Below are 21,792 nucleotides of genomic sequence, written 5' to 3' on the forward strand. Positions count from 1 at the left end.
CCACACACCCCCAGTAACGACACCCCCACCATGTATTCTGGGCCTGGGATCTACGTAGCGGGCGGCGCCGGGTTTAGAGAAGGGAGCCCGCTCTTCTCCCCTCCTTGTAGCTGACCCAAAAAGCGACGTGTTTGACGTCACTTCTGGGTTCGCCGGTCAGTGTTTCCTGGCTAGCGTGGCCGGGAAAGAATGTATTGCAATGTGATCTAGGGTCTTTTAGACCGTTTTTTCACGGGCATCCCCGCATGTGTGACCGGCGGCTCCGATGTCTGCTGGCCACTCGCGATCCCGCTTAGGAGAGGGAGAAAGGCAGACAGCTGATGTAAACACAGCCATCTGTCATTCTCCCTTAGATCATGACAGAGGCTATGCGATCCTGCTATGTGCTATGATCTAACAAGCCACGCCCCTTGACAGTTAGAATCACGCCCCTAGGGATACGTTTAACCCACTGATCACTAATAAACTTAACCCCTTCCCTGCCAGTAGCAGTGCATATTTATAGCACTGATTACTGTAGTAATGTCACTGGTACCCCCAAAAGCGTCAAAAATGTCAGTCAAGGGTCCGATCTGTCCCCGCAATGTCGCAGTTCCGCAAAAAAAAACACAGATCGCCGCCATTACTAGTTAAAAAAAAAAAAAAAACAGTAAAAATGACAAAAATCTTTCCCGTAGTTAGTAAACGCAATAACTTTTGCGCAAACCAATCAAAATACGCTTATTGTGATTTTTTTTTTTTTTTTTACCAAAAATATGTAGCAGAAAACAAATTGGCCTAAAATGTTAAAAAAATTTGATTTTTTACCATTTTTTTGGGGGAATTTCATATAAAAAATGTGAAAAATATTGTTATTTTTTTCAAAATTGTCGCTTTTTTTTTTTGTTTGTTTATAGCGCAAAAAATAAAAATCGCGCAGGTGATCAAATACCACCAAAAGAAAGCTCTGTTTGTGGGGAAAAAAAGGACGTCAATTTTATTTGGGTACAGCATCGCACGACTTCGCAATTGTCCGCTAAAGTCACGCAGTGCCGAATCGCAAAATAGGGCCTGGTCTTTGAGCAGCCAAATCCCCGGGGCTTAAGTGGTTAAGCTTTGACAAAATAAAAAAACCTGGCTGGTTTCTATGCAAAGCTGCACCAGACTTTGCACTCTCCAGTTTTAGTAAATCAAAATCAACCCCTGTGTGATCTGAGAGGTCTTCTCACTATGAAAAAAAAATAAAAAGTTCACCTGTTCTATAGTGACTGGGTATCCAATTATGCTATACTCATTATAATTGTTGGGATTTATTTTTTCTTACAGAAGTGGAATAGCAACTTTGATGTGCCCCTGTGCAGTAGCAGCGTTCAGAATGATTCTAATAAAGATGTTGAAGCTTATTCATCTTTGCCTTTGGAAGAAGTGAAGACATTTGCTGAGCTGCTGGAAACTGTCCTGGATCAAAAAGTAAGGAGTTATAGGGCACTTTGTTTGTTTGGTATTTTGTTTTATACAGGCTTGGTATATTTTTTTTTTCTTTAATTCATTGATGGACACAGCTCCTGATTCTTCTTAACCATTGGGTTATACTCCCCCCACAGGAGTAGGACACTAGGCAGGAAAAAGCTCGACTATGCCTATGGGCAGTCCCAGGGAGTATACACCCACTCTTAGCTATAGGCACTCTTATCTATAGGTTTTTTTTCTGCCTAGTCAGGAGTAAGGATCTAGTTCTTTGCTGGCATCTCTGGTCCTGGCAATTTTTTCTTTTTACATGGAATTTTTTCCTCTCTTGTTTATTTTGCTCCTGGGTGATCTACAATTAAGTGTCGGACTGGGCGACAGACTGGATAATCTAGATCCTTAGGGTCCCCCCAGTCCAACCAGTGAGAGCCTGCAGACCGCAGCTTCGCGCTAGGTCGGCCATGACATAGCCCCACTGGATGGGGGCTGGCCTGCAAGTTAAATGTCTTGCGAGGGCGCATACGAACTGGCTTCGGCCTGATTCGCAGCATTTCCTCCTGGCCGATAACACCCACGTTACGATGGAGCGGTGATCTGTCCTATCGGGGCTCACCCTGTTCCTGGTATGGTAAGTAGCTGTCCCTCCTCTACTCCTGGAGGGTTTTGGGGTGGACGTGAGCCCACTACCCGGGACGGTGGGTCCCCCGGGTTCCCCTCCTTCCCCCCTAGCCCCTTTCAGTGGTCACTGTGGGTCTCAAGGCGCTAAACTGCTGGTTCGAGTACAGAAGTTTTGTGTGGAGTCCATTCACACGGTAGTGGCGTCCCTACGTCAGGGGGATTTCTTCTCACTATCGACATCAAGGAAGCCTATCTGCACTTTCTAATATATGCCGGTCGCCAACGCTTCCTGTTTTGCCGTGTGCGAGGAGCATTATGGGTTAGTGGTGTGGAACTTTGGTCTCGCCTCGGCTCTTCACAAAAGTGTTGGCCCCGCTGCTTGCATTGTTTAAGTCCGCTGGGGATCGCGGTACTGGGGTACCTGGACGATCTTCTGCGAGCAGAGTCTCCAACTGCTCTGATGGACAACCAGAGATTGCTCTGCAAACTCTGAGGGAGGTCAGTTGGATTCTGAACCTTCAGGAGTCTGCTTTGGTTCTGTCCATAAAAACTGGACTATCTGGGTCTGACTCTGGACAAACTCCAGACATGGCAGGAAACATTTCAGCTTCAGTTGTTCAGCAGACGGTCATCCCTCCGGGCTTGCGTGCGGGTGCTGGGCCTGATGGTGTCCACCCCTCAAGGCGGTCTGTTTGTACAGTTCCACACAAGATCTCTTCTAAAGAGATTCTGGTGAAATGGGACAAGGATCCATGGTCTCTGTGATATCTTCGTTCTCTGGCACTTCAACAGCAAAAATCCTTTCTCACCCTGTACTGGACAGTTGTCGCCACGGATGCCAGCCTGTCTGGGTGGGGAGGCGTCCTCCGCACAGATGTGCTCAGGGGGTCTGGACTCTGGCAGAGTCCAGACTGCCGATTAATGTTCTGGAACTCTGAGCGATCAGCCTTTGTCTGGCTAATTGGACAATTCGTCTTCAGGGGTGTCCGGTACAAATTAATTTGGACAATGCAATGGCCGTGGTCTATGTCAATCACCAAGGGGGCACAAGTAGTGTCCTGGTGGCTCAGTAAGTAGCCGGCATTTTAAGGTGGGCTGACCGATTCGTTCCAGTCCTCTAAAACTTCTGCCATGACTCCTGTGCAGGATCAAAGCAGAAGGGAATCCGTCCAGACTGACCTCGCCGATCGGGTACGGCTGATTGCCGATTCTCCTTGGGAGCTTCCTCTCAAGGAGGTTCGGCTGTCCCAAGGACCAATCTTCCATCCTGCTTTACAGTCACTGGCTTTGCCGCTTGGCTGTTAAAACGCCAGGTGCTGAAGGATGGAGGTTTGTCGGTGATTACTACGCTGTTGAAAGCTAGGAAATCTACTTCTAGGAAGATCTACCATCATACGTGGAAGATGTACATTGCGTGATGTGAGTCTCTTGGGGTTCATCCTCGCTCCTTCTCAGTGGATCGGATATTAACCTTCCTTTAACGGGGGGTTGAACAGAAATTGGCCACAGAGATGGCCGCAAACCATCAGGTTCACAGCCAGCTCTGTGGTAAACGTCTGCTGCCAGCCGATTCATTCTCCGGCTCATCAATCGAACGGGCGAGCCGGGGGAAGCAGCGGGAGGGGGGCAACGTCCCCTACTGCCCCCTGTACAAGCAATCAAGCTGCTAAACAGCCCCTATGAGGGCTTTTACTTTGCAGGGAATCGCCTGCAGAAAAAGCAGATATCTGAATGATGCCTGCAGCTGCACCCATCATTCAGATATCTCCACTCAAAGTCCAGGATGTCATTTGACGTCCTACAGTATGGCTGATTAGATCATACACAGGCAGAACGGCAGTGTGCTGGCGGGGGACCCTCGAAGAGGATGATCGAGGCTGCTATGTGCATATGCAAAATATACCCATTTAAAAAAATAAAAAATACCCTTTACAATCACAAAACCAAAAATCCAAGAAAATGCTTTGATGTAAACCACTCTATTGTAGCTCTGGCTGTATATTTATGGTGGTTATCCTGCTGGAAGGTGATAAGTCTCAAGTCTTTTGCAGACTCTTAACAGGTTTTCTTCTAGGATTGCCCTGTATTTGGCTCCATTATCTCTGACCAGCTTCCCTTTCCCTGCTGAAGAAAAGCATCCCCACAACATGATGCTGCCACCACCATGTTTCACGGTGGGGATGGTGTGTTCAGGGTGATGTGCAGTGTTAGTTTTCTGCCACACATAGCGTTTTGCTTTTAGGCCAAAAAGTTACATTTTGGCCTCGTGACCAGAGCACCTTCTTCCACATGTTTGCTTTGTCCCCCACAGGGCTTCTCACAAACTGCAAATTGGACTTCTTGTGGCTTTCCTTCAATAATGACTTTCTTCTTGCCACTCTTCCATAAAGGGCAGATTTGTGGAGCGCACGACTAATAGTTGTCCTGTGGACAGATTCTCCCACCTGAGCTGTGGATCTCTGCAGCTCCTCCAGAGTTCCCATGAGCCTCTTGGCTGCTTCTCTAATGAATGCTCTCCTTGCCCGGCCGGTCAGTTTAGGTGGACGGCCATGTCTTGGTAGGGTTGCAGTTGTGTCATACTCTTCCCATTTTCCCATGATGGATTGTACAGCGCTCTGTGAGATGTTCAAAGCTTGGGATATTTTTTTATAACCTAACCCTGCTTTAAGCTTCTCCACAACTTTATCCCTGACTTGTCTGGTGTGTTCCTTTGCCTTCATTATGTTGTCTTCAACAAACCTCTGAGGGCTTCACAGAACAGCTGTATTTATACTGAGATTAAATTTCACACGAGTGTCTTCTTGCTTTTGGAGATGCTCTAGTGACCCTGTTGGATTTGCCCATCTCTTTTGGGAGTGTCCTCAGATTAGTAGCTACTAGCGGGAAGTGACCCAGTTTATATCTACCCTAACTACTATACAGGTTCCTATAAAAGTTGGTGTTTGCCTCCTGGGGTTAGTTGACTCTCTGGCTGTTAGTAGGGCGATGCGTACTCTATTGGGTCTCTTAATATTTTATGCCAGGAAGGCGATAGTGCTCAAGTTGATATCAGACACAGCCCCTAATCTGCCCTTCAGGAAGTGTTTATTAATAAGGTTGCACCCCTATGCAAAGCTACTTATTGGTCCCAGGGTTGCCCTAGGAAATTTGAGAAGGTCTGGCACTTGTGGACAGATTCGGAGTATACAACAGATGATCAGGAGTCCAGACTTAATTCTTCTCCCCAATAAGGTTTATTTATGATATGAGCAAATGTATTCCTCTGCAGGGACTCGCATTACATTTGTTCAGGTAGGATTCTAAACATGAGTTAATGGGGAAGTAAACTTCCTCTAAAAACATTTACCTGTAGGTAAGCCAATAATAAGGCTTACCTATAGGTAGTGTAAATATCTTCCAAACGTGTACAGTTTAGGAGATATTTACATTACATGCAGCCGGTGACATCACTGGCGCATGCGCTCTGAAGGAACGGCCACCCTTGCCGTTCCTTCTAAGCCCTGTGCCGTGAACGGCAGCTCCCGTGCGCATGCGCGGGAGTGACGTCATCGCGGCTCTGGCCAATCGCAGCGCCGGAGCACGCGAACCCGGAAGTAACTCCGGGGAAAATGTCAGCGGTGACACTGATGTGCAGGCGCCACTGTGGGGCTTCAATCTAAGGTAAGTATTACATAATGAGCTATTATGTGATGCATACTAGCTCATTATGCCTTTGTCTTACAGGTTTTTTTTTTTTTTTTAATAATTTTTTTGGGGGGGGGGGGTTTACAACCTCTTTAATATTCTTCCGATACAATATCCTGATGGTTGAGGGGGAACAGGAATCTCCTTTAAATTCATCAACCCTTGAAGTGATTTTATAAGAGAATGACAGAGCAAGGTGTATGGAAGGTGTGTTGCTTCTTTCCCCCTTTTTTTGGTGGGTTCTATAATAGGAGGTGTTATTAGTAGTTCTGCGTTTTATGTATTAGATGGGGAATTCCCAGAGGCTATGTTTTGTACCTAATACATCTCAATTTTTCAATAAAAAGAAATTTAAAAAAATAAAAATTCACACAGGTGGACTCTATTTACTAATTAGGTGACTTCTGAAATAAATTGGCTCCTCTAGATTTTAGTTAGGGGTATCAGAGTAAAGGGGGGTGAATACAAATGCACGCCACACTTTTCACATTTATTTGTAAAAAATGTTGAAAACCATTTATCGTTTTCCTTCCACTTCACAATTATGTGCCACTTTGTGTTGGTCTATCACATAAAATCCCAATAAACTACATTCACGATTTTGGATGACAAAATGTGGAACATTTCAAGGGACTGTAACTTTCCACCCATATAAAAGAGAGGCCGATGAGTTTGTAGTAGGGATCGACCCATTATCAGCAAAGCCGATCCGCACCTATCCCGATATATATCGGAATCGGCCCCGAAGGTTACCAATATTACCGATATTTCGGAAAGTGCTTGTACCGGAGTGATGCCCAGCTAGAGGCATCCCCCCGATACCGGCGTCCATAGCCGACGGTCGGCTGTCTTATAATGACAACCGATGCAGCTGAGAAGCCGCTCGGCTGTCATTACAAGGAGCGGAATGGGATGCCCCCCCCCCCCCTCTCCCCTGCATGGCTGCTGAAGACCCGATCAATGCCGCATTCGGCTCTGATCGGGTCCTCCATGCAAAAACCCATAAGTGATTTCATGAGTGACATCACTTCTGGGTACTGTCTGGCGCCAGATTAAAAAAAATGACAGCATTCAGAACAGCCAAACTTGGCGTTTTGAATGCTTTTAAATGCAGAGGAGGGGTTTGGGGTCTTTTAGACCCCCAGATCCCTCCACAAGAATACCTGTCAAAAAAAAAAAAAAAAGTTTTAAATGTACAAAAATATTGGCGCATATCGGCCGATACCGATATTCAATGGCCAAAATGTCGGTATCGGCACCGAAAAACTGAGATCGGACGATCACTAGTTTGTAGTGCCCAGGAGAGCAGCCTGGTAATGAGGATCATGATTAGTTCTATAGGTACAGCGAGAAGTTGTCACTCTACTTTTTTTTTTTTTTATGTACAATTTTCCTTTAGATTTACCAAAACCATATACTATGAGGTCAAAACTAAACACTTTCACCTTGTATGTAATCAGGCAGGCCCTTTCACTACACAGTTGAAGGTAAATCTAAAATTAAATTAAAGAGGTTGTAAACTCTTTTTTTTTTTTTCACACCCTGCAAGACAAACGCATAATGAGCTAGTATGCATCGCATACTAGCTCATTATGAAATACTTACCTTAGAACGAGCCCCCGCCGTGCCGCTCACTCACCTGTATGACGGGCGAGTCATGTTCATGTTCAGTCGCCCGTCTTCCGGGATCGCGGCATCCGGCCATCTGATTGGCCGGAGCCGCGGTGACGCGCGCGCGGGAGCCGACAGTCACGGCACGGGGCTCTGAAGGAATGGCACGATCGGCCGTTCCTTCAGAGCGCATGCGCCAGTGACCTCACTGGATGCATCGAAGGTAAATATCTCCTAAACGGTACATGTTTAGGAGATATTTACACTACCTATAGGTAAGTCTTATCATAGGCTTACCTATAGGTACAAGTGTCAGAGGAGGGTTTACTTCCTCTTTAAATAAGAAAATTGTATAATGTATGTCCAGCTTAAGACAAGAAGTGTATTCCTGGTAGGATCACCAGGTAAAAATAAAGCGGAGGAAAAAAAAAAAACGAATGCAATTATCACATCCAAAGACCAATATGTTGCAAAATATTCAATTTTTATTTTTGTAATTTAAGTACATTTTTATAAATTTAATTTGTGAGAAGAGAAACTGTAAATAGGGTTTGAAAGGGCTGAGGCCGAAATCTTGATTTTTAAATGTAAATTCAAGTCTTCTGTATTTTCTAGCCATATGATACCCAATGTATAAAGAATAAAACAATAAAAGGAAAAAAAAAACGATTAACCGTAAAATAAAAATTATGTAAACTTTATTCGTATAAAAGCCAAAAAGGCCCTAAAATAGACAATCATCAATTAAGTGCATAATAAAAACAATGGTTGTAAAAGCGATTGTACAAGATGCAGTAGAGGTATGTGGACAGGAAACCCCAGACTCATTTTATACATTGGGTATCATACAGTCCCGTTTTGTCCCCGTGTGATCCAACTGTGGATTTCCTATTAACCCCTTTGGGATAAATACCCCTTTATGTGTCCTTTTCAGCATTGTGGAACTTAGCTCATTTGTATGTTCTAACCATGTTCTTTCCCGTGTTTTCCAGCTCCCTGCCCAGATGGGATGTGTACTGAATCGGCCATTGCTGCTGAGTTACATCAACTGCCTTACAGATGATGATGCATTGCTGCGACTCAACTACTGGCTGGCATTTACTTTGCATGAAGGTATAATGGACGTTAATGGTATTTATATTCTTGATAGGTTGCTAATGGTGTCGGCTTTCTATTCCCATTAGGCTAGGTTCACACACACTATATTACCAAAAGTATTGGGACGCCTGCCTTTACATGCACATGAACTTTAATGGCATCCCAGTCTTAGTCCGTAGGTTTCAATATTGAGTTGAAATAAATAAATCACGTTGCAACGCTCACAAAACAGTAATGATGATATTAAACCTGAAAGTCCATATTAAAGTCCTTAAAATTAGATCAATCCCTCACCATCATGGCTTCAAGACATGAAGAAAAAAATATACCTGATGGGTGTGCCAAATAATATGAATATTTCTATTTATCAATATTGAGTTGGCCCACCCTTTGCAGCTATAACAGCTTCAACTCTTCTGGGAAGGCCGTCCACAAGGTTTAGGAGTGTGTCTATGGGAATGTTTCACCATTCTTCCAGAATATGCATTTGTGAGGTCAGGCACTGATATGGTCAAGTATAACAAAATCAGTGGGTGGAGGGGGTGTTCTGTAGTTGAGCGTAATTTAGAGTGCTACACAGGCAAATAACAGGAAGTTATCAGCTTAAAAGATTTCTGTCAGCATCAGCAGGTTCTGGAGAAGGAGGGGGGGGGGGGGGTTAGCAGAGTTAAGGTGATGAAGGGGGGGGGGGTAGGGTGGAGAAAAGCAGGAGTGAGGAGAGTTGGGGGTGGATGGAGGAGGGGGGTAGATGGAAGAGTGAGGTGAGCAGAGTTGGGGGGGGGGGGGTTGGACAAGGGTGGGTAAACAGAGTGGAGGGGGGTGGAGAAAGGGGGGGGGGGGCTGAGCAGAGTTGGGAAAGGCGAGCGGAGTCAGAGGGGATGGGAAAGGGGGAGTGGAGAAGAGTGGGTGAGCAGAGTTAGGGGGTTGGAGAGGGGGGGGTAAGAACAGTTGGAGGGATGAATGGGGGGTGAGCAGAGTTGGGGGGATAGAGAAGGAGGGGTGATGAGCAGAGTTGGGATGGGGGGGTATAAAGAAGGATGGTGGTGAGCAGAGTTGGGGTGCTGAAGGGGTGGGGAGGTGAGCAGGGTTGGGGGGATAGAGGAGGGAAGGGGTGAGCAGAGTCGGGGGGTGGAGGAGGAGGTGATCATAGTTGGAGAGGGCTGGAGAAGGAAGGGTGGGGTGAGCAGAGTTTGGGGGGGGGGGTGTTAAAAGTTTGGGGGGTGAGCAGAGTTGGGCAGAATGGAGAAGGATGGCGGTGAGCAGAGTTCAGGGGTGGAGAAGGAGAGAAGGTGAGCAGATTTGGGGTGGTGAAAGGGTTGAGCAGAGTTGGAGTGGTGAAGGGGTGGGGTTGAGCAGAGTTGGAGGGGATGGAGAAAGATGGTGGTGAGCAGAGTTGGGGGAATTGAGAAGGATGGTGGTGAGCAGAGTTGGGGGAATGGAGAAGGATGGTGGTGAGCAGAGTTGGGGGAATGGAGAAGGATGGTGGTGAGCAGAGTTGGGGGAATGGAGAAGGATGGTGGTGAGCAGAGTTGAGGGGTGGAGAAGATGAGGGGTGAGCAGATTTTGGGTGGTGAAAGGGGTGAGCAGAGTTGGGATGGTGAAGGGGTGGGGTTGAGCAGAGTTGGAGGGGATGGAGGAGGATGGTGGTGAGCAGAGTTGAGGGGTGGAGAAGGAGAGGGGGTGAGCAGAGTTGACGTGGTGAAAGGGGTGAGCAGAGTTGGGGTGGTGAAGGGGTGGGGGTGAGCAGAGTTGGAGGGGATAGAGAAGGATGGTGGTGAGCAGAGTTGAGGGGTGGAGAAGGAGAGGGTGTTAGCAGATTTTGGGTGGTGAAAGGGGTGAGCAGAGTTGGGGTGGTGAAGGGGTGGGGGTGAGCAGAGTTGGAGGGGATAGAGAAGGATGGTGGTGAGCAGAGTTGGGGGAATGGAGGAGGGGGGATGGTGAACAGAATTGCGGTGGTAAAGAGGTTGGGATTAGCAGAGTTGGAGGGGTGGAGAAGGAGAGGGGTTGAGCAGAGTTGGGGTGGTGAAAGGGGTGAGCAGAGTTGGGGTGGTGAAGGGGTGGGGGTGAACCGAGTTGGAGGGGATAGAGAAGGCTGGTGGTGAGCAGAGTTGAGGGGTGGAGAAGGAGAGGGGGTTAGCAGATTTTGGGTGGTGAAAGGGGTGAGCAGAGTTGGAGTGGTGAAGGGGTGGGGTTGAGCAGAGTTGGAGGGGATGGAGAAAGATGGTGGTGAGCAGAGTTGGGGGAATGGAGAAGGATGGTGGTGAGCAGAGTTGGGGGAATGGAGAAGGATGGTGGTGAGCAGAGTTGGGGGAATGGAGAAGGATGGTGGTGAGCAGAGTTGGGGGAATGGAGAAGGATGGTGGTGAGCAGAGTTGAGGGGTGGAGAAGATGAGGGGTGAGCAGATTTTGGGTGGTGAAAGGGGTGAGCAGAGTTGGGATGGTGAAGGGGTGGGGTTGAGCAGAGTTGGAGGGGATGGAGGAGGATGGTGGTGAGCAGAGTTGAGGGGTGGAGAAGGAGAGGGGGTGAGCAGAGTTGAGGTGGTGAAAGGGGTGAGCAGAGTTGGGGTGGTGAAGGGGTGGGGGTGAGCAGAGTTGGAGGGGATAGAGAAGGATGGTGGTGAGCAGAGTTGAGGGGTGGAGAAGGAGAGGGGGTTAGCAGATTTTGGGTGGTGAAAGGGGTGAGCAGAGTTGGGGTGGTGAAGGGGTGGGGGTGAGCAGAGTTGGAGGGGATAGAGAAGGATGGTGGTGAGCAGAGTTGGGGGAATGGAGGAGGGGGGATGGTGAACAGAATTGCGGTGGTAAAGAGGTTGGGATTAGCAGAGTTGGAGGGGTGGAGAAGGAGAGGGGTTGAGCAGAGTTGGGGTGGTGAAAGGGGTGAGCAGAGTTGGGGTGGTGAAGGGGTGGGGGTGAACCGAGTTGGAGGGGATAGAGAAGGCTGGTGGTGAGCAGAGTTGAGGGGTGGAGAAGGAGAGGGGGTTAGCAGATTTTGGGTGGTGAAAGGGGTGAGCAGAGTTGGGATGGTGAAGGGGTGGGGTTGAGCAGAGTTGGAGGGGATGGAGGAGGATGGTGGTGAGCAGAGTTGAGGGGTGGAGAAGGAGAGGGGGTGAGCAGAGTTGAGGTGGTGAAAGGGGTGAGCAGAGTTGGGGTGGTGAAGGGGTGGGGGTGAGCAGAGTTGGAGGGGATAGAGAAGGATGGTGGTGAGCAGAGTTGAGGGGTGGAGAAGGAGAGGGGGTTAGCAGATTTTGGGTGGTGAAAGGGGTGAGCAGAGTTGGGGTGGTGAAGGGGTGGGGGTGAGCAGAGTTGGAGGGGATAGAGAAGGATGGTGGTGAGCAGAGTTGGGGGAATGGAGGAGGGGGGATGGTGAACAGAATTGCGGTGGTAAAGAGGTTGGGATTAGCAGAGTTGGAGGGGTGGAGAAGGAGAGGGGTTGAGCAGAGTTGGGGTGGTGAAAGGGGTGAGCAGAGTTGGGGTGGTGAAGGGGTGGGGGTGAACCGAGTTGGAGGGGATAGAGAAGGCTGGTGGTGAGCAGAGTTGAGGGGTGGAGAAGGAGAGGGGGTTAGCAGATTTTGGGTGGTGAAAGGGGTGAGCAGAGTTGGGGTGGTGAAGGGGTGGGGGTGAGCAGAGTTGGAGGGGATGGAGAAGGATGGTGGTGAGCAGAGTTGAGGGGTGGAGAAGGAGAGGGGTTGAGCAGAGTTGGGGTGGTGAAAGGGGTGAGCAGAGTTGGGGTGGTGAAGGGGTGGGGGTGAGCAGAGTTGGAGGGGATAGAGAAGGATGGTGGTGAGCAGAGTTGGGGGAATGGAGGAGGGGGGATGGTGAACAGAATTGCGGTGGTAAAGAGGTTGGGATTAGCAGAGTTGGAGGGGTGGAGAAGGAGAGGGGTTGAGCAGAGTTGGGGTGGTGAAAGGGGTGAGCAGAGTTGGGGTGGTGAAGGGGTGGGGGTGAACCGAGTTGGAGGGGATAGAGAAGGCTGGTGGTGAGCAGAGTTGAGGGGTGGAGAAGGAGAGGGGGTTAGCAGATTTTGGGTGGTGAAAGGGGTGAGCAGAGTTGGAGTGGTGAAGGGGTGGGGTTGAGCAGAGTTGGAGGGGATGGAGAAAGATGGTGGTGAGCAGAGTTGGGGGAATTGAGAAGGATGGTGGTGAGCAGAGTTGGGGGAATGGAGAAGGATGGTGGTGAGCAGAGTTGGGGGAATGGAGAAGGATGGTGGTGAGCAGAGTTGGGGGAATGGAGAAGGATGGTGGTGAGCAGAGTTGAGGGGTGGAGAAGATGAGGGGTGAGCAGATTTTGGGTGGTGAAAGGGGTGAGCAGAGTTGGGATGGTGAAGGGGTGGGGTTGAGCAGAGTTGGAGGGGATGGAGGAGGATGGTGGTGAGCAGAGTTGAGGGGTGGAGAAGGAGAGGGGGTGAGCAGAGTTGAGGTGGTGAAAGGGGTGAGCAGAGTTGGGGTGGTGAAGGGGTGGGGGTGAGCAGAGTTGGAGGGGATAGAGAAGGATGGTGGTGAGCAGAGTTGAGGGGTGGAGAAGGAGAGGGGGTTAGCAGATTTTGGGTGGTGAAAGGGGTGAGCAGAGTTGGGGTGGTGAAGGGGTGGGGGTGAGCAGAGTTGGAGGGGATAGAGAAGGATGGTGGTGAGCAGAGTTGGGGGAATGGAGGAGGGGGGATGGTGAACAGAATTGCGGTGGTAAAGAGGTTGGGATTAGCAGAGTTGGAGGGGTGGAGAAGGAGAGGGGTTGAGCAGAGTTGGGGTGGTGAAAGGGGTGAGCAGAGTTGGGGTGGTGAAGGGGTGGGGGTGAACCGAGTTGGAGGGGATAGAGAAGGCTGGTGGTGAGCAGAGTTGAGGGGTGGAGAAGGAGAGGGGGTTAGCAGATTTTGGGTGGTGAAAGGGGTGAGCAGAGTTGGGATGGTGAAGGGGTGAGCAGAGTTGGGGTGGTGAAGCGGTGGGGGTGAGCAGAATTGGAGGGGATGGAGAAGGATGGTGGTGATCAGAGTTGAGGGGTGGAGAAGGAGAGGGGGTGAGCAGATTTGGGGTGGTGAAAGGGGGTGAGCAGAGTTGGGGTGGTGAAGGGGTGGGGGTGAGCAGAGTTGGAGGGGATAGAGAAGGATGGTGGTGAGCAGAGTTGGGGGAATGGAGGAGGGGGGATGGTGAACAGAATTGCGGTGGTGAAGAGGTTGGGGTGAGCAGAGTTGGAGGGGATGGCGCCTGGGATTTGTCGAGCCTTGCTGAATGATGTTTTGTGTTTGTAATTTAAAAGGATTTGTTTTTCCTAATCCAGAATGTGCCTGGTACACTGGAAAAGCACAGTCTAAAGAAGACGTAGCTTCCTTTCTGGATACTGTTGTGACTGCTCAAGAGTTCCTACAGGTATGCAGTGTTTTCTTTCCTTGCATATTCAATATTAGTAAATTGTATCTAAACTTAAAAAAAAGAAAAATGTAATAAACTGCAGCTTACCAGTTCTTAGGCAAGATGGCTGCATTCGTTTTTTTATTTTTTATGGTTTTAGTTTTTTCTTTTCACCCGGTGATAATGCAAGTAACACGTTTGTCCCTAGAGTGACAACACGCATTCCTACTCTTATCTATGGAGCAGAACAGAACCGCAATAGAGGGGAAATTTTCCAATGGGGACACTAGTTCTTGTGATGCTGGTGACAACCAGGAATTCCATTACGTTGGAGGGATTTCCTCTCGCTTCCTGTTTTGGCTATGGGACAGGAAGTAGGGGAAGTCTCCCCATTGGGGCACAGGTGTAAAAAAACAAAACCTCTTAGGGGTTATAATGCTCTCTTACTAGTCTATCCAAAATGGAGAATAAAATGTTCGTCTTTAGTTCTACTTGAAGGAATACTAAGCGGCTGCAATATAACATTTTTTATGAGACCACACTCACCGACTCCCAATGGGTTAATTGCCTGTTGGGTATATAGAAATCCTCTGGATGTCTGTAATGAGCAGTTCCCTGTTTCTTTGTGCTTTCCAGCCAAGCGGTAGATGTATCGCGTAGGTTTTATGCAAAGAAGATCAGAGAGCATCCATAGTGTAGTTCCATTTTATTTAAAATGTGTTTAAAATAACAAGTATTCCACTCACATGCAACAGTCTTGTAAGTAAGCAAACAACGCCGGTTTGGAACTCAATGTCCACGGTTTGCGTTCCAAATAATATTCCAAAGCGAAAGTTTTAGGGGTTTTACTCAAATCAGTCAGGAAGGAAAGGTGCGTCCAATTCTGGACCTCAAGGCACTGAACTGCTTTGTGCGGGTGCAGAAGTTCAGAATGGAGTCCATTCGCACAGTGGTGACTTCCCTGCATCTGGGATTTTCTTGCCTCCATCGACATCAAGGACGCTTATCTTCACATTCCAATATGTGTTGGTCCCCAGCGCTTCCTCTGCGTTGCCATGGGAGAGGAGCAATATCAGTTTGTGGCGTTACCCTTTGGTCTCCCCTCTACTCCTTTGGGTCTTCGCAAAAGTGTTAGCCATGGTGCTAGCTTTGTTCCCACATGGGGGTACTAGGCTACTTGGATGACCTTCTTTTGCGAGCGGAGTCTCCTACTGCTCTGGTGGAAAACCTGGAAATCGCCATACGACTTTAAAGGGAGTTTGGCTGGATTCTGAATTTTCAGAAGTCTGCTCTGATTTAGTCCACAAAGCTGGACTATCTGGGTCTGACTCTGGACTTGGCCTTAGCCAGAGTGCTCCTTTGGACAAACTCCAGAAACTGCAGGCTGCAATTCGTCTCCTGCTGTCCAGCAGATGGTCATCCCTCCGGACTTGAATGCGGGTGCTGGGCCTGATGGTGTCTACCTTTTGAGGTTGTTCCATTTACACAGTTCCATATGAGGTCCCTGCAAGGGAGATTCTGGCCAAATGAGACAATCCGCTGTTTCTGGCTGAGCTAGGGAACAAAAGATTCCCTTTGTTCTTTGGCGCTTCGGCTGCGCAAAGCTTTCTTCCCCTTGTATTGTTCCAGCCCTCTCTGCCGTACACGTTCTTGGGTTGGTAAACTGGCAGGCAGATTATCTCAGTTGGCAAGCGTTGGACCAAGGGTAGTGGTCCCTTCATCTGGAGGTGTTTCATCAGTTGGGTCTCTGGTGGGGTATCCCTGAGGTGGATCTGATGGCGTCCCAGCTTAACAGAAAGGTGCAGAGGTTTGTGGTTCGGTCACAGGATCCTCTGGTGGACGCCACAAACATGCTTGGTGCCCCGTGGGGTCAGTATCGTCTGAGTTATGCCTTCCCTCCTCGTCAAGCTGCTGCCAAGATTTCTATGCAGCATGGAGGCAGAAAGGATTCCGGTCATCTTAGTGGCCCCAGACTGGCCTCGTCGGGCTTGGTATGCCATCCTGGTGCGGCTGGTCACCGACGTTCCTTGGAAACATCCTCATAGTGAGGATCTGTTGTCCCAAGGACCAATCTTCCATCCTGATTTACAGTCACTGGCTTTGACGGCTTGGCTGTGGAATGCCAGGTGCTGATGGATAGAGGTTTGTCTGAGTCCGTGATTCCAACGCTGTTAAAAGCTAGGAAATCTACTTCTAGAAAGATCTACCATTGTACGTGGAAGACGTCCGTTGCGTGGTATGAGTCTCTTTGGGTTCATCCTCGTTCTTTTTCGGTGGCTCGGGTCTTGACCTTCCTTCAAGGGGGGGTTGAGCAAAAGCTGGCCTTGAGTACTCAAAAGGGCCAGGTGTCGGCCTTTGCGGTGTTCTTTCAACGGCCCTTAGCAACACACTCCCTGGTGTGTACTTTTCTTCAGGGACTTCGGCACTTGGCTCCTCCAGTGTGGTCTCGGTTTACCGCCTTGGGACCTCAATTTGGTGCTCTCAGTCCTCCAGAAGCCTCCTTTTAAGAATCTTCAGGAAATTCCCCTGCTTACGCTGTCCCAGAAGGTGGCCTTTTTGGTGGCTATCACCTCTGCGCACAGGGTGTCGGAATTGGCAGTGTTATCCTGATGTTCACCTTGCTTGGTGGTTCACAGACATAAGGTGGTTCTTCACCCCTGTCCGTCATTTCTTCCAAAGGTTGTCTCTGATTTTCGTTTAAATGAAGACATTGTGTTTCCTTCCCTGTGTCCCAGGCCAACACTTCCGAAGGAAATTGCTTTGCATGCCTTGTATGTGGATCGGGTGTATCGAGTCAGGTTCCTCCTTCCCCTGTCAAGACACACTCTACTCGTGCGCTCAGTGACGCAGGTTTGCAAGGCGGCCATCTGGTTGTCGGTGCACACTTTCACAAAGTTATATAAAGTTGATGTGTCGGCATCTGCGGATGCAACCTTTGGCCGCAAGGTTTTACAGGTTGCTGTTCAGAGAACCTGATCCTCTTTGAGGGTGTATTGTTTTTTTCAGGTGAGCTCGAGTTGTTTTGGTTGAGCTCCTGTTTACCTGGTTGGCTTTGGGAGTTTCTTTTCGCTGTTCCCATCCCTCACGTTTTAACACTGCTTTGGGACATCCCAATAGTTAAGAAGATCAGAAGCTGTGTCCGTCAATGAACGAAAGAGAAAATAGGATTTTTGACTTAACGTAAATCCATTTCTCTGGTGTTCATTGACTGACACAGCACCCACCCCTCTGTGGAGTTGTGATTATTCTGACACTGCTTGTAACAAAACTGAGTACCTATAGCAGAGAGAGGGAGTATACCCTTTGGGACTGACCATAGGCATAGCCAGACTTTTTTTCTGCTTAGTTTCCCACTCCTGTACGGGGCAGTATAACCCAATTGTTATGAAGATCAGGAGCTGTGTCTGTCAAGGAACACCAGAGAAATGGATTTTACGGTAAGTCAAAAATCCAGTTTTTTTACTGTCCAAAGTTAAAACAAGGGCAGAAAATTTAATAGATGGAAAGATGAGAAAATTACGGAAGGTCCGCTTTTTTGTTCAGTTAAGCTTTGATATAAAAAACCTGGAAGCTGGTTGGTTTCTATGCAGAGCTGCACCAGATTTTACAACAGCAATTCAGCCTCTTAGTGAACATACACGGAGAGGTTTGGAGGATGAGTTCAGAATTTAAAAATTCTGCCATATCCCCAGCCCCGAAGTTAGACTAACTGGGCCTAATCCTGGATACCATCGAGACGAGAGTGATCCTCCTTCCAGACAAATGCCTTGCACTGGACTTTGGTGGACGTGCTCAAGATGCTGACAAATCCTAATTCGACTTTGCATGGGAGTTCAAGGAAATGTAGTTGCCTCCTTTTGAGGCGGCGCTCTTTGCCCAGTTTCATTATAGGCCTCTCCAATGGAATGTCTTGGCAGTATGGGACAGGAGTGCTGTTACTCCCCATCAGGAGACCCCAGCAAGACTCCCCAGGCGATCCTTTGGACTGGTGGATCTCCTCACGGTCGCTGCAGATGGAAAAATCCTTTCTCCCTCAATCTTAGATGGTTCTGAGGATAAATGCCAGCCTGATGGACTGGGGTGGAGTTCGGGGAAAATCTTTTAGTCCAGGGAACTTGGTCACCGCAGGAGAAGTCATTGCCCACCAACATCTTAGAATTCAGGGTTATTTGCCTTGCCCGTCTGCATTGGTCAGTGCAGCTGAAGGGGGTCTCTCTGTGAGGGTTCGGTCAGACAACGCCATTGCAGTGGTGTACATAAATCATCAAGAAGGAATCTGAAGTTGGGCGGCCCAGGAGGAAGTAGATCTCATGCTGTCTTGTTGCGGAACTCCATGTTTCCATGCTGTCAACTGTCTACATTCCAGACTTCGAAAACTGGCAGGTGGATTTTCTCGGCCGTCAACAGTTTTCAAGGGAGTGGGCTTTTCTCCCTGAGGTGTTTGAGGAGCTCTGCCGACGGTGCAGAATTCCAGATGTGGATCTTCTGATCCAGGTTTAATGTCAAGTTTTTGTCCAGAACTTGGCAACACCTTGGCACCAGTTCTCTATAATTTGCACCTTCCCGCCATTACAGCTTCTACCTTGAGTAGAAGGAATTTCTGTGATTTTGATTGGCCTAGCCCAGGAGAACTTGGTACTCCCAACATTGTGAACATGTTGACGAATGACCCTTGGACACTTCTAAATCAACCTGACCTCCTTTTGTAAGGTTCAATCTTCCATCCTTCTTTACAGTCAGTTGCTTTAATAGCTTGGCTGTCTTAAAGGACAAGTAAGTCTCTGATTTGGCCTGCTAGGCTAAGAAAGCAACTTCTAGAAAGAACTACTCTAGGACTTGGAAGTCTTCTTTCACTCTTGCAAGTCTGTAGTAGGCTACATCCTGGCATTTCTCTAGTCTGGAGGTAACTTGAGACTGTGTCCATGCCTCCGGGGTATTCCTCATCAGGCTGCAGTAGCACAAGTTTGCAAAGCTGTTACCTGGTCATCGGTTCATACTTTCGCAAGGTTTGACCAAGTAGGTATTAGAGCCGATGAGGACGCTACCTTTCGGTTAATGAGTTTTGCAGACTGCAGAGTGAGGTTCTAACCTGTTCTGGTTTAATTTGCTACCGGTTGGCTTGTTGCCGTGTTGCCCTCCTTGCATATTCTGTGGTTTGGGACATCCTTGTTGTAATGCATACAAAGTTGCCCTTTTGTCCTGGGATGTACAATAAAGAAAATGGGATGTTTGATTTACCTGTACAATCCTTTTCTTGGAGTACATCACAGGACACAGGGATTCTCTGCCTTATGGCTTATGGCTTGCTACTTATGGGGAGGGGTTATGCCTAGGAGGGGATGTTCTGTCTTTTTTTCTTTTTCATTGTCCAATCAACTGAATGTTGCAGCATAACCCTTTTGTACTGTAATGGAGATGGAGATACCCTGTGTTCTGTGATGCACTGCAAGAAAAGGAAAAAAGGATTTTACTGGTAAACTAAAAATCCCATGCACTTCAGCTTTCACTATTTGTATGTGTTTCATGACTGCAGTTGTTTATTTTGGATGAAATAATTTTAGCACTTTTAAAGGTCACAAAGCATACCATATTTTGCATCTGAATTATGTTCTAACCTTGTGTCTTACCCAGGAAGGACTTTCTGGAACTGAAGAATTCCTTTTTAAGTGCCTTCCACATTGGAAGGGCTCTCATCGCTCCCAGATATTGGGTCTAATTAGCCAGATTCCTCTTCACGCCTTTTCAGGTAAATGGGGCAGTGACTCTTCTTCTCAGCTTCCCCTCCCAGCAGTGACTTGGCAGCTCAGATCACCCTGCCCCCCCCCCCTTCCAGCATTGATTTAGCAGCTCAGCATGCTGCCATTTACTATGCTCTCCTTTCCTGAACATACTGCCGGCACATACTGTCCACTGTCTTCACCTCCACACTTCTCTCCTGCATGTACTGGCCATCCCCTCTTCACTCCTGTCCTGTACATACTGCTCACTGTCATCCCCTCGCCACTCCCTCCTGTGCATACTGCGGTCTGTCGGCATCCCTTCCGCACTGCCTTCTGTGCATACTGCTGTCTGTTGGCATCCCCTCTGCTCTCCCTCCTGTGCATACTGCTGTCGGTTGGCATCCCCTCTGCAGTCCCTCCTGTGCATACTGCTGTCTGTTGGCATCCCTTCCTCACTCCTCTCCTGCCCATACTGCCTGTTGACATCCCATCTGCACGCCCTCCTACGTATACTGCCTGTTGGCATCCCCTCAGCACTCCCTCCGACATATACTGCCTGTTGGCATCCCCTCCACACTCCCTCCTGCGCATACTGCCCGTTGGCATCCCCTCCACACTCCCTCCTGCGCATACTGCCCGTTGGCATCCCCTCTGCACTCCTCTCCTGCACATACTACTTACTGGCATCCCCTCTGCACTCCTCTCCTGTATATACTGCTCACTGGCATCCCCTCTGCACTCCTCTCCTGCACATACTGCCCACTGGCATCCCCTCTGCACTTCTGTCCTGTATATACTGCTCACTGGCATCCCCTCTGCACTTCTCTCCTGTACATACTGCCTGTTGGCATCCCCTCTGCACTCCTTTCCTGTACATACTGCCCACTGGCATCCCCTCTGCACTTCTCTCCTGTACATACTGCCTGTTGGCATCCCCTCTGAACTCCTTTCCTGTACATACTGCCCGCTGTCATATCCTTGCACCTCTCGCCTGCTCATGCTGTCCCCATTATATTCTTCCCACTCCTATTCTGCACATACCAAGACTTCTTTTTTTCAGAATTGTAATTTCCCCAGCCCTCTGAGTTCTGGAATAGACGTATTTGTTGGTTTATGCAATTAAATGGCATATAACCCCAAACCAGTATAATTGCAGTTTAAATACATTTATTAAGTAGGTAGTGAGAGGTTGTGAGAAGCTGAAGGAATGTCATCTGTTTATGTGCATAATTTTATATTCTGTAAATTCATCCAAGATGCTGAACCCGCTCTTGCTGGTTTTCTTTTAGAAATTGAAAGTCTCTTGTGTGAAACATTGACACAGATGTTTATTCCATCATCTTTGTGGTTTAAAGTAAGTTTATTATACATTTTTTTTTAATTAAATATGCCTGTTGAGGGCAGATTGTAGTGTAACTTTTAATGCTGGTTGCCCGCTAGTTACCAATCACTATTTAATTCATTTGTGTGCTTTGAAGAAACATTTTTGTTGTTTAAAATTACTCTAAGGCCTCGTTCACACCATGTGCAGAGGGTCAGTTTTTCTGCATGCGTTTTGCAAGGGTTTAAAAAACACCGTTCTCGGTTTTCCCTGTTCACACTACAACGCTGGCATTGCATAGTTAGTCAAGTTGAAAAAAGACACGTCCATCTGGTTCAACCAAAAAAAAAAAAACAGTATTGAAAACGGTGACGAGACCCTTGCTCGCTCGCTTGCGCTCTCCCGACACTCCTCTGCTACCAGTGAGTCAGCTTGCAGATCGCAACGTCTGATGGTTTGCTCATCCCAGGCTCCGGGATCCGAACTACAGCTATGTGCCGTTCGGAATCTATTAGAACAAACACCAGGCAGGCTGTATGTAAGTTCAAACAGGACGACCTTTATTGGAAGTACACAATACACACTTTTATACAGAATTTGGAACATCCTGCCCCCAACAACCACCCTCCTATTGGTCAATTGGAAAGTACATGTAGTTCCCCTTCAGGTCCTCCTTAGCCATGCAAATGAGGACTTGAAAATTAGTCAGCAGGGATTGGTCTGATAGCTTGACCAGAAGGACTGTTATGTGTAATGAGACATAAGCCCCCAGGGGGCAATCAATGCACACAACAGCCAGACACAGAACAATGGTTCCATAACGAGCCCCCAATACACATTATTCTGAGTGTCAATACATCCCTTAGCAGACAACAGGTGAGTTCATTAGCACACCCAACAATAGGTGAATGGAAAGCCACCTCAGACAAAAGCAACATTGTTAGACAGTCAGTCTCCA

The 21,792-nt window shown here is 48.2% G+C and overlaps 1 protein-coding gene across 1 annotated transcript in view; it reads left to right on the forward strand.

Annotated features, from left to right (window-relative positions):
• Positions 1 to 21,792, forward strand: part of CENPI (centromere protein I) — a 114,391-nt gene that overhangs the window by 37,518 nt on the left and 55,081 nt on the right. The window contains exons 10-14 of the mRNA XM_082262855.1: positions 1,306 to 1,449; positions 8,352 to 8,472; positions 13,723 to 13,811; positions 19,425 to 19,539; positions 20,803 to 20,867. Coding sequence (XP_082118981.1) covers positions 1,306 to 1,449; positions 8,352 to 8,472; positions 13,723 to 13,811; positions 19,425 to 19,539; positions 20,803 to 20,867 — 534 coding nt within the window. The remainder of the gene's footprint in view (positions 1 to 1,305; positions 1,450 to 8,351; positions 8,473 to 13,722; positions 13,812 to 19,424; positions 19,540 to 20,802; positions 20,868 to 21,792) is intronic.

This window comes from Pelophylax lessonae (genome assembly GCF_965119305.1).
Source record: "Pelophylax lessonae genome assembly, chromosome: 7".
NCBI lineage: Eukaryota > Metazoa > Chordata > Amphibia > Anura > Ranidae > Pelophylax > Pelophylax lessonae.